General features: G+C 36.3%; 2 protein-coding genes across 2 annotated transcripts; both read right to left on the reverse strand.

Annotated features, from left to right (window-relative positions):
• Window positions 1-896: 896 nt before the first annotated feature.
• Window positions 897-2,609, reverse strand: HELRODRAFT_172099 (hypothetical protein; the record flags this gene model as incomplete). The annotated part of the gene is made up of 3 exons (XM_009018766.1): window positions 897-1,166; window positions 1,610-1,911; window positions 2,471-2,609. 3 exons carry the CDS (start codon window positions 2,607-2,609, stop codon window positions 897-899), a joined length of 711 nt encoding a protein of 236 aa, XP_009017014.1.
• A 4,192-nt stretch (window positions 2,610-6,801) lies between these two features.
• HELRODRAFT_172100 (hypothetical protein) lies at window positions 6,802-11,759 on the reverse strand (the record flags this gene model as incomplete). Its single annotated transcript, XM_009018767.1, has 4 exons — window positions 6,802-6,878; window positions 9,815-10,051; window positions 10,713-10,994; window positions 11,453-11,759. The coding sequence occupies 4 exons, from the start codon at window positions 11,757-11,759 to the stop codon at window positions 6,802-6,804; spliced, it is 903 nt and encodes a 300-aa protein (XP_009017015.1).
• Window positions 11,760-13,233: the final 1,474 nt, after the last annotated feature.

The following is a 13,233-nucleotide window of genomic DNA, read 5'->3' on the forward strand; positions in this document are numbered from 1 at the left end:
AGTACAAAAATACAATACGGGCCAAAGTACAAATTAGATTTGGTCACATTTGAGAGAAGATTCATGTAGTTTTGTTCAATTGATTGATCGGTTATTATCATTTTGATTGCTATAATAATAATTATTATTTTGATTATTATTATTATTATAATTATTAAAAACTTAATTTATGTAGCGTAATATGCATAAGTTCAGGATTGGTTATTTTTAACTTCGGATTTCAACGAACGAACCCATTGTGCAAGCATAAGCAAGTAGGCAAGTAAACATTGATTTCAAACATGGATTTCAAATTGTAATTACAAAACATGGAATGGATGCTTGTGTAAACAGTTTAAATATTCTTTATAGTCACCTATTTGGATTTAGAAAGAAAGTTATCAGCCGAGCTGTTGAAATTTACCAGTATAACTGACTCAATGCTTTATAACTCCGTGTTTAATTCTGCTGTCTTTGTGGATTTTTTTCGCTGGATCACAAGTTATTGATTCAAAAAAATCTTTTTGCCGCTAAAGTCTTACTTGAGTTTTAGATTTCTGGGTAAAAGCCGTTTAAACTCAAAGTTTTTAACTGTTGTTAGAGGCGCGCCATGACATGGTATTCGTCCACAACGATACAAAACATTATCAAACATTACAAAACTGTGATCATTATCTTGGTTGTAATTTTTGTAACGAAAGGCTACTTCAATTTATTCAGTTATTTTTCAAAACTGGTTGAATTAAAACTTGAGGACACCTAGAACATATCGTGGCATCTTCTGCTAAGGATTCGCCTAAGTTCATTTTTCATGGAATAAAATTGCTGGAAAAAATCCGACCAGAGTTTAGCAGAAAACAGAACATTCTAGCACTACTCCATTGTACCGCCTCTGAAATTTGTTTGTCTTCTTTCGTTCAAGAAGAAGCGGGCTTTGTTGCATATCTGTTACCCTTGGCCATATTGCAGCAGTTTTGTTCGTTTGAAATGACATTGCAAACGCCACTAACGCTGCTTCCAATGCAGCTACTATTGTTACTACCACCACCACTACTTCCGGAAAAATATTTTGATGACGTCATAAAGCAAGATGGCGCCGAGCCGACTGATGATTTCCGATCGATCATGTGACCACAACTACGACAAACGGCTTCTTCGGTCTGCTGCGGTTGTTGTGGGTGTTGTAGCTGTTGTTGTTGTTGATGTATTAATTGTTGTTGTTGTTGTTGTTGTTGATTTGTTGGTGACGTCACTAAAGGCACGTGACAGTGTGTTGGCGGGACGATGCGCGGGTAGTTGTTGCTGTTGTTTGATGCTGCTGATGACGAAGATGAAAAGTGATGATGATGTTGTTGTTGTTGTTGCTGCTGGTCTGGTGTTGTTGTTGAATCCGAGGGCGTTTGTGATTGTTGCTGTTGAAATTTTTTGTCACCAACCAAGTTGTACAAAGAATCAAAATTTGTTGCTGCAGCTGTTGCAACTTGTTGCTGTTGTTGTTGCATCTGTTGTTGTTGTTGCTGCTGTTGTTGTTGCTGCTGCTGCTGTTGTTGTTGCTGCTGATACTGTTGAGTGCTTGGGGGTGGAGGAGGTATGGGTGATATTTGTGGTCTCGATGTTGTTATGACACGACCATAAATTGACATTTGTTGTTGTTGTTGTGCTGCTGCTGCTGTTGTTGTTGTTGCTGCTGTTGTTGTTGTTGCTGCTGCTGTTGGTGTTGTTGATGTTGCAGATAGCAGGTGCATCTAAGATTTGATAGCTCAAAATTTTTATCAGATCCATTTCCGCTGTCGGCCATCTTGTTCCTGTGCACGCGACTCTTCCGGATGGAATTGACGTCATCGTCATCCACATTGACGTCATCATCATCCATGTTGTTGTTGTTGTTGCTGCTGCTGTTGTTCTCGTCGTCCTCACACCAAAGGGTGAAACCTTTTCAAAATTTGACAGGTTTATTTTTTTGCTGAATTTTTTATAATTTTAACGATATCTACAATCACTGTTAATCCATAAACAACAGCTACTGCTACAGCCAATACTACTACTACTACTGCTGCTACTTTTACTACTACAACAACTACAACTGTTATTAGAAATTAATACAGGAAACACTAGAGAAGAAGTAATAATAATACTTCTCGGCGTAGGTGGATCACTCTTTCTCTGATTGTCATGCAGTCGAACCAGGTCCGGCCGAGGTACATGATGATGGTGGTGATGATGATGTTGTTGCTGCTGCTGCTGTTGTTGCGCGTCCACCAGCTGAGGCGATGAAAAGCGGTTACTTTTGGCGCCACCTGATTGTATGTTTATCTTAAGTCGTCTAACAGCCTCAATAACATCATCAATCGCATAAAACTAACAACATTAATAACATCAATCTTATACATAGTATTGGTTGAAACATTAACACCACACCAAAACAACAACAATAACATGAATAATATTAACTACATTAATAGCAGCCTTCAATATTAATAGCCATCCTCACCTTTCTTATCTGGTTGCAACTCCCAGACGTATTCATAAGCTGTGGTGTTGTTACCGCAGCTGCTATTGTTGCTGCTGCCAGCAGCCAAAGAAGCCGTGCCAGCTTTTTTAGCAGCTGGCCGACCAAATGCTGACGTCATACCGGAAGTAGTACAGCTGATTATTGGTGATGGAGTTTGGAGATTGATTAGATGATTGGACGAACGGATGACTGGTGGATTGATCGATTGAATGATGAATGAATGAATGGATGAATGAATGAATGAATAGATAAATGGATGGATAAATGGATGAATGAATGGGTAAATAGATTAATTGACTGAAAAACTAAAGATTAATTATTTAAAAAGAATTAAGAAATTAAAAAACGAAAAATGTGTCATACAACACTCGGTGACGAACCCTGGACAGCAAAGATTTTCGTTGTCATTAATGTTGTTGTTGAAATTTGCTGTTGCTGTAGTTGTTGACGTTGTTGTTGACGTCATCAACGCTGCTGTTGCTGCTGCTGCTACTGCTGGTGGTGGTGACTTCACGCTTCGGAGAAGTGTGCTTTCCGGGAGACTGGCTAGTTCAAGTTCTCTCTTTCTGTTTTTGTTGTTGTTGTTGTTGTTGGTGTTGGTGATGATGTTTCTATTTATTCATTTGTTTATTCATTCATTTATTCAATCAATTATTTGTTTGTGTGTTCGTTCGTTCATCCATTCGTCCATCAATTCATATTTTCCCCTCTTTTTGTTCATTCAAACATTCACACAACAGTCATTCATTCATTCGTTCGTTCGCTCACACATTCATTCATTTATCAGTTTATCCAGCCATTCAGTTGTTTCATTCATTCACTCTTCCATTCAATCATTCAATTAGTAATCCTCTTAACCTTTTCATATAGAACAGACCAAACAATAGGACAGTTAATCCAATGGCTAATGAAACACCGAGTATTATCAGCAGAGATGCTCCTTAGGTTTTTTATTTGTTTGTTTTTTAGTATGTATGTATGTATGTTTGTATGTTTGTTTGTTTGTTTGTTTGTTGGTTTATTTTGTTTATTTGCATGTCTGTTTTCTTGTATGTATGTTTGCATTTGTTTGTTTGTTTGCGTGCTTTTATGTATCTTTGTTAATTTACTGTTGATCATTCACTTGTTCAGCCAGTCGTTCGTTCATTTATCCATTCATTTATCAATCCATTCATTCATTCATTTATTCAATCATTCATTCACCGATAGACAGAGCGGGCAGCCCATCTTCTCTTCTCGGCTCTTTTGATCCAGCTGCAGAAGTGTTTCAATAAATTCACATCATAAACCCCAATCAAATGCATAAATTTTATTAAATATCCACCCATGAAATGCATAAGTTATGTTAATTTTTTCAAATACACGACATAAATTATGTTAATTAGTTACCCAAAGAGCAGTTAGCTTCGGGGCCCGTCCATTCAGTGCCCTTACAGGTCAGCTTCCATGATAGGGCAGGGTAGCCTTTGCAGCCAATCAGCATCTCGCTTCTGGACTGACGTCGGCTCCAGACTAAATCAGATTGGTGGCTGAGGGTGTCCGGGCAACCAACAGCTGTGTGGGGCGTGTATGTGTGTATATTTGTATGTGTTTATATGTGTGTATATGTGTGTATGTGTGTGTGTGTGCGAGCGTGTAAGTGTTTGTGTGGAAAATTTTAAACAAGCATGCCTTATTTGCCTATGTGTGTATATTTAGCCTGCCGACGATAATTTATTATATTTACACCATCTAAAATATTTGAACTTAACACCAAAACTATAACAACATCGTCGTCGTTGTCGTCATCCCATCGTCAACAACATCAACAACAGCAACAACAGCAACAACAGCAACAACATCAACAACAGCAACAACAGCAACAGCAGAGTTGGCGTTTGTAATGAAGCCTAAGACATTTGCTCTTAGCATAATGGCAATCAATATCATTCGTACATACATACATGCATACATGAACACATACATTCATACATACATACACACATACACACACACACATACACACATACATACACACATACATAAAATAAAATACATATATACATACATACATACATACATACACACTCATCTTACATACCCGTCACGTCATATTCTTATGAGTTTCCCCTACGCAACAATATGCAAGTGCTCGTTAATGTTGCTGTTGTTGTTGATGATGTTGTTGTTGTTGTTGATTTTGTTGTTGATGGTAACGACGAAGATGACGTCATGAATTATTATCGCGGCCGGTGGGTGGAAAATTATATGGCGCATAATTTTGTTTTTGTCGATATGACGTCGGATAAAACATTTGTGAGTTTTTATTCGCGCGAAAGCGAATCGACATCCTGATTGGCAACAAGTGTGGCAGCAACTTTTTCCTTGATGACAACAACAACATCAACAACATCATCATCAACAACAACATCAACAACAACAACATCAACAACAACAACATCAACAACAACAACAGTTTCCTCCTCACCAAAAACTCGAAAGCATTTTTGACAAATCGGTTCTGTGATCGACAACACAATATTACCGCCATTAGCAAAATATTTTTCAGCCCAATCTCTTCATTGTCAGAAAAAAACCTACAAACAAAACAAACACACACTTACATACACTTATACATACAAACAAACACACACACATATATATACATACACACACATACACAAACATACATACAACACTCATATATGCATCATTCAATCACCATATAGCAGACATACCGGACTATCCTCTTTCCAGAAAAAGTAATGTTATCATTATATTATGTCGTCAGACGTTGACATACTCTCACACACAAACACACACACAAACACACACAAACACACACATACACACAAACACACACACACACACACAAACGATATACATAATTCGACCATTTTAAGTATGAGTAATAAAATTTAAACATACGCATGTACATTAAATTTATTCAAGAGGATGTTTGTAGGTGTGTATGTGTGTGTGTGTATATATATGTATTTGTGTGTGTATGTGTGTGTATTTGTATGAGATAACTGTATGAAATATAAAATATATTAAGAAACTTTATGAGGCAATAAGCATTTCGTAGGAAGAACCATATGCGCGTGTGTGTACGTGTGTGTGTTTGGATGTGTGTTTGTTTGGATGTGTGTGTTATGTATGTGTGTGCGAGAGTGTATGTATGTATGTATGTATGTCTGTATGTATGTGTATGTTTTGCATATGTGTGAGTATGTATGTATGTATGTATCTCTGTATGTATGTGTGTGTTTTGTATGGGTGTACGTGTGTGCGTGTGTATGCAGTATTTCCTTCGTAATATAGTGATGAATTCATTTTAGCCTGTTGCGACTGAAGATGTCCGAGTCGTAAAATCATTTCATTCCCATCTGCTGTTACTCTTTTAATATACTGCTGAGATGGGAGTAGAGACGGAAAAGGGGTAAGAAAGAGAGGATGAAAGAGAGAAAACTAAAAAATAGAAAAGAGAGAGAGAGAGAGAAAGATAGAGAAAATAATGTGACAAGTCGAGGTGAGCCGGAATTGAAATTTGTTCCCAATTTGTTCTCATTCCCAATTCCCTCCCGTATATACATATACATATAGAAAATTTTTTATAACTTTGTTGGTTTCACTAGGTTCCATGATGGTTATCTTCTTTGTAAGCACACACGTGTGGGCCAATGTTGTGTATGCGTCGATCACATGTGTACGAGTAGGTATACATAGTATTTAAATATATCTATGAGGTTTTATTTTTGCACGTTGATGTCATTTTTCCAATTTCCGCCCGTCATTCCAGATTCCTGAACAGCGATTCCCTATTTCCTGAAATTAAGATTTACCAATTCCCATGGGAATCCCAGGAGAACCATGGGATTCCCGCGTTTCCAGTTCCCAGGTTTACCTCTCTAGTGGAAATCATAGAGAAAGAAAAAAAAATTAGATTGGAAAGATAGGGGAAAAATGATGGCTCCTTTTGAAATATAGATACTTCGTCTTTTTACTAAGTCGTAGTTTATATTTGCTATAATAAATAGTGCAGATGAGCTAAATCCATAGGCAATTATTATGGCTAATTGCAAGAGAAAAGAATCGAAAAAAAGAGAGATAAAAAAGAAAGAAAGAGACTGAGAAAAAGAGAGAGAGAGAGAGAGAGAGAGTTATGTTATAAGTGATAATGAGATTTTCCGTAAATTTATAGATATTTTTTTATTTTATAATTTTTTATAAAATTTGATAATGTTTTCTTGTTTTTTTTTTCTCACCGTTGAACAATTTTTAGCCAAATGACGTCATCTTTCATCGGCATGTTTTTATTTTTTTCTGTTTTAAAAAAAATTCAACATACCCGGTGATGAACAAATTGCAAATTTGACAGCTTCGAAAATACTCGCACAAGCCTCGGCTGTCACCGCATCAATGTTTGTATGTGTGTTAGTATGTTTGTTTGTATGTTTGTTTGCATGTATTCTTGTATGTTTGTTTGTATAATTGCATGTATGTTTGTATGCATGAATGTTTGCATGTATGTTTGTAAATCTGCATGTATAGTACGTAGTATATTGGTGTTTATATATCTATGTACGTATGTGTCTATGAATGCGCGCGTGAATCTATGTGTGTGTATGTATGTGTATGTATGGATGTGTATATTTTGTACGTGTGTGTGAATGTGTGTGTGCGTGTGTGTGTGTGTATGTGTGTGTTTGTTTTGAGTCTGTATGTATTACGGGAGTAAATTTTTCAGCCTTATCAACGGAGAAACAGAAATTTTTTTTATGGAACACCCAAATGCATTGATGGATGGATGGGTTTTCCACGGATCACTGAGTTTTTGTCATTTCTATGCTCTTTTTTTTTGAAAGTTCTACAATGTTTCAACAATTTTTTTGAATTTTTACCATTTTTGGTCGTCATGTTTTTATGATTACTCTTACTTTTTTTATTTTGCAACTTCGAAGTTTTCAGCAGCTGAGGAAGGAATTAACTCATTTCAGTAAATTCTCACTCACACTGCCTCGCTTCCTCGCGCTATATTTCAATTTTTAAAAAGCGGATGTTGTACTAATGTTAATTAGTTAGTTTTTTTTGTTTTGAAGCATTTTTAGTATTTTTATTAATTATAATTGATAAAATATTAAATTTAAAATATAAAGTAATGTATTTAAAAATGATTTTATGAACTTTCAGAAAAAGTTAGGGCTCGTCCGGGATTTGAACCCGGGACCTCTCGCACCCTAAGCGAGAATCATACCCCTAGACCAACGAGCCTGTTGACAATGTAACATGCAACAACTTTGGACTAACAGAAACATAAAAGTCTTTCTGTACATACATTCATGTGTGCGTGTAGCGGTATGTGTAGTTTATATGTGAACTGAGATACATTGAATATATGTATGTATGTTGGTATGTATGTTTGAATGTATGTTGGTATGTATGTTTGTATGTGTGTATATGTATGTTTCTTTGTGTGTATAAACATAAGTATAATGTATGTGTGCATGCGTGTATTGTATACATTCGACATGTTGCATATTGTGAAATATGTTATGAGTCATGTTCTTTGCGACGAGTTTTCCCAAGTCATCCATCCATCCATCCCTCTATCCATCCATCCATCCGTCCGTCCATCCGTCCGTCCATCCATCCATCCATCCATCCATCCATTATTCATTTACAAAATTATTCTTTCATCTATTAATCATTTTGGCCATCAAATTATCTCACCGTGCCTGACCGTTTATACATTCCTTCCTTCTTTCATTCGTTTATTTCCACATTCCTTCGTTTTTTCATTCATTCATTTATTTATTTTTCCATTTTTCGTTCTTTCTATCGCTAAATTGGCCACTCGTTCATTTTATTCATTTGTTGTTCATTCATTTCATCAATTTGGTGAACAATTTCAATGGTTCGTTTTCTTATTCCACAAACTAATTCAATACTTCACTTTTGTTTGCTATTTATTAAATCACCTCTCGCTCAAGCACTCATTCACATTTGTTCATTCATTCATTCACCCACTCGTTCATTCATTTTTTCACTCACTCACTCACTCACTCACTCACTCATTCACTCGTCCACTTTTCAAGAATTTGACAAAAAAAATTTTAAAAATTTTCTAATAGCTCTATGTGACCAATGAATGGAGAAATATCGTTTCACAAAGTTATTATGTCAAGTTGTGGATGAATGAATGGATGAAGGGATGAATAAATGAATGAATTAATAAAGGAATGAATGAATGAATGAAAGAGTGAAGGAAATAAAAGTAGATAGTGACTTTGATGATGTCGACGACGATGATAATAAAAAATTAATCATCTCATCATTATTGTCATTAATGGAAGTAATAATATAGCAGTTTTTCATTCTTTCGTTCATTCATTCACTCAATTCTTCCTTCATTCAATCGTTCATTTTTCATTCATCCAATCATTCCTCTATTCATTCATTCATTCATTCATTCATTCATTCATTCATTCATTCATTCATTCATTCATTCATTTATTCATTCATTCATTCATTCATTCATTCACTCATTCATTCATCGCTTAATTGCTTTGGTACTTTCGCGAAATAAATCATTGTTAAGCAACAACAATCATAACAATAATAATCATAATAATAATAATAATAATCATAATAATAATATAATAATAATAATAATAATAATTTTATTATTATTATTATCATTGTTGTTGTTGTTATTTTTATTGTTCTTTTTTAATAACATTGTATTGTAACCATAAATAGTTGAACGCATCATACACTTAGACTGTACTTATTGCAATGAATAAATCCAACACGAACGAATAAACATACAAACATACACACAAACATACATGTATACTTACAAACAAACAAACATACAGACATACATGCATACATACATACAAGCATGCATACATATATACATACAACTAATTATACAAATACAACAGATGGTTCTTATTAACAGAACTTGAACCTTACTTACCAACATCATAACACAAAATAACTTGTAATTGAGATTTAATGCAACATACACGCATGCACAAAATAAAGTTTCATCTTTTGAAAAGTGTGGAAATAGGGTAACTCAACCGGCTCGTTGGTCTAGGGGTATGATTCTCGCTTTGGGTGCGAGAGGCCCCGGGTTCAAATCCCGGACGAGCCCTATCTTTTTGAAATTTTGCAGCATCACAAAAAAAAACGAACAACAACAAAATCAAACCACGTTTTCTGACAAACTAAAAACCACCCCCACCCCATAAACACACACATACACAAACACACACGCACGCACACACACACATGTACACTCGCACGCATACACACACAAACAAACATACATACCTTCATATTTCAGTAAAAATTTGTAGCCAGGCTGGCTAGCCGTCCTATGAAGAATCACAGAAACCTCGTTACTTCGTGACGAAAAGGCGTGCAGAATTTCGACCCTACGCTTGCCACAGAGTACCCTGGCACCCCCTATACCTGGTACGCCCCTCGTCCCAAGGTCCCTTGAAGGCTTTTTGTTGTTGTTGTGGCTGCTGCTACTGCTTGCGTTTTGGTGGTACGTCGGGTGGTCGGCTGGAAAGTAACAGTTGTTGTTAGGGGTGGTGGTGAAAGAGAACGAAGGAAAGGAAAAAAATGGAAAAAAATGTATATATCTGAGAGAGAGAGAAAGAGAGAGAAAGAGAGAGAGAGAAAGAGAGAGGAAGATAAAAAAGAAAAGAAAGAGTAAGGAAAAAAATTAAAAAAGCGGGAAAGATCGAAAAAAAAGATAATAAAGAAGAGAAGAGTAAAGAATTATTGTGGAAGTGGAGAAATCTGACAGCAATAAATTCAGCGCTACATTCAAGCAGAGTAAGTACAAACATACACACAAACACACACACACATATAAACACACACACACACAAATAAACATTCACACACAAACACACACACATAAACATCCACACACATATACACAAATGCAAACGATAAAACACTAAAAATTGAAAAATAACACAATAGAGAAATATAGGCGCTCAACGTGGTGCATGATTTATTGTGTGTACGTGTGTACGTGTGTGCGTGTGTGTGTATAATGTGTGTGTGTAACTTGTTGAAAGGGAGAGAGAGAGAGAGAGAGAAAGAGAGAGAGAGAGAGAGAGAGAGAGAGAGTGAAAAGAAAGATAATTAGATGGTTATTAGAAATAGAAAATTCTATACACTAAAAATTTTTTTTCAAATTTTCGAGACGAACCATAAACTCCGTTCAAAATGGCATCCATCTTAGTGGCATTACTATCTCTGCTGATCAAAATTGCATTATTATTGTTGTTGTTGTTGTTGTTGATGTTGCTGCTGTTGTTGTTGTTGTTGATGTTGTTGTTGTTGATGATGTTGTCCAACACGGGACTGTATATGGCGAGGTCTTCGAAGGTGGCGTATTTGTCGCAGTAGTCCTGGGCAAACTTCGTAGTCGTTGTTGTTGTTGTTCGCTGTGTTGTTGTCATCGTTGGTTTGTTCGTTGCTATAGAAATGTCTGGAGATATTTATTTTGTTGTTGTTGTTGCTGTTATTATTATTAGTATTATTATTAGTATTATTGTTTTTATTATTTCTGTTTTTATTGTATTAATAATTTCATCCATCGATCAATCAGTCGACCATCAATCATTCAACCATTCAATCATTCATCTCTTCTGGTAATCCTCTTATCTTCAATCTATCAATTATTCAATTCGAAATCTTAACATACATGTCGAGCCCTATCGATCAGTCCGCTAATCAAACAATCAATCCATTATTCAATTAATCAATCAACCAGCCAATCTGACAATCAACCCACCAACCAGCCAACCAATCAACTCACGAGTCAAACGATTGGACAGTTTCATCAACTTAGCAACCAAAAATCTAACAAATAATCAATCAAAACCAGCCAAATAATCAATCAATCAATCAATCATCTTCAGCCAATCACGTCCCATCTCATCTAACCAGTAGACAGCAGGACATCATCAGCTGACGTATCGATGACGTAATCGTCCACGTCACTTCCGGGCTGCAGATAAAAATCCATCAGCGTAACATTAACCCGCTGACCTTTCATGACCTTCAAAACCCAAGGTCGTCTGGGGTCGCCGCAAGATGGCGCAGTTGATGATGACGAGATTAGCGGCGAGTTTGACGACGACGATGACGATGATAATGACAAATAGGTCGGCGATTTAAACGAAGATGGTGTCGATGATTTTGACGATTTGGATACTTTTGTTGTGGATGGCTTGGTCTTTGAGGCTCCCATCAGGACTGTTTCCGGGTCCAGGTTGGATATGTAGCCGACGAATTTCGGGGAGGTACTTCTCAGGTCACACGATTCTCTCTCTATTGATGACGAGGCAACTGTTTGTGTGTGTGTGTGCGTTCATATGTGTGTGTGTTTGTGTATGTGTGTGAATATGCGCGCGCGTGTATGTGTGTATGAGTGTGTGTGTGTGCGCGTGCATTAATGTTTGAGATAAAATTTTCTAAAGGAAAAATTTCCTAATTCATTTTTTTAACGGCTGGCGAACAATAATATAATCATCATCAACATCAAACTGCTTTTTCATCACCACCATCATCATCATCATTACCACCACCATCATCATCATCATTACCACCACCATCATCATCATCATTACCACCACCATCATCATCATCATTACCACCACCATCATCATCATCATTACCACCACCATCATCTTCATCATCTCCATCATCATCAGCAGCAGCCATCACTATCATAACTTTTTCTTTTTTTTTTAAATCAACGCCCTAACGCAGTCGCCATGTATTTCCAACTGGTCGGTCACACATATTTCTTCTTCCTTCCTTCCTTCATTTTCTCTTTTTTTTCTATCGTCTTCTTCTTTCTTCGAAATCGTTTTTTTTGGTCTTTTTGTTTCTTCATTTCATCTTTTTTTTATGTCTCTCTCTCTCTCTTTCTCTCTTTCTGTCTGTCTTTTTCTGTCTTTCTTTTTCTGATGTTCTCTCTCTCCAATTCTTTCTTTTAAAAGGTTTTCTCTCTTTTCCACATTTTCGCCGTTTATCTTATTCCACTACTATCTTTCTTATTTCGTTAATCCACTCACTTTTTCTTCCTATCTCTTTTTTTCTTTCTCTTTCTCTCTATTTCTCGTTCCCTCTTCTTCACTCTTTTTCAATTCAGCCGGCGAACTGTCTCCTAATTCTTCTTCCCCTTCCCAGTGGAAATGAGTGCCATCATCGGAGAGTCCGGACGGACGGACGGATGAACGGATAGGAGAGTTATTTACAAGAGCGGGAAGCCAGAAGATCCTCCATGATGGATTTTTATTTGTTCTATTTATGACGTCATTGATCACGTGAGGAGGCCCGCAGACGATTTATCAAGACACGCTTTGCCGCGCGCTCCATTTCGTTTGGTAAGATTGTGGCTCTGGCTCGTGTTAAATGCATACATACATACATACATACATACATACATACATACATACATACATACATACATACATACATACATACATATACACACACACACACATACAAACATACATACATACATGCTTGCATGAATATTTCATCAGAGGGGCAACATAAATTTATGCCGCAAAACAAAATTTCACCAATGTTAAGAACTCCCAACAGATGCGAAAAACACCAAAAAAAACTAAAACACCAAAAATACTAAAATAAACAAAACAAAACATAGACAAAACATTTTAATTAAATAAAAACAACATAAAAACTAAAAAACG

The sequence above is a fragment of the Helobdella robusta genome, assembly GCF_000326865.2.
Source record: "Helobdella robusta unplaced genomic scaffold HELROscaffold_22, whole genome shotgun sequence".
Lineage (NCBI taxonomy): Eukaryota > Metazoa > Annelida > Clitellata > Rhynchobdellida > Glossiphoniidae > Helobdella > Helobdella robusta.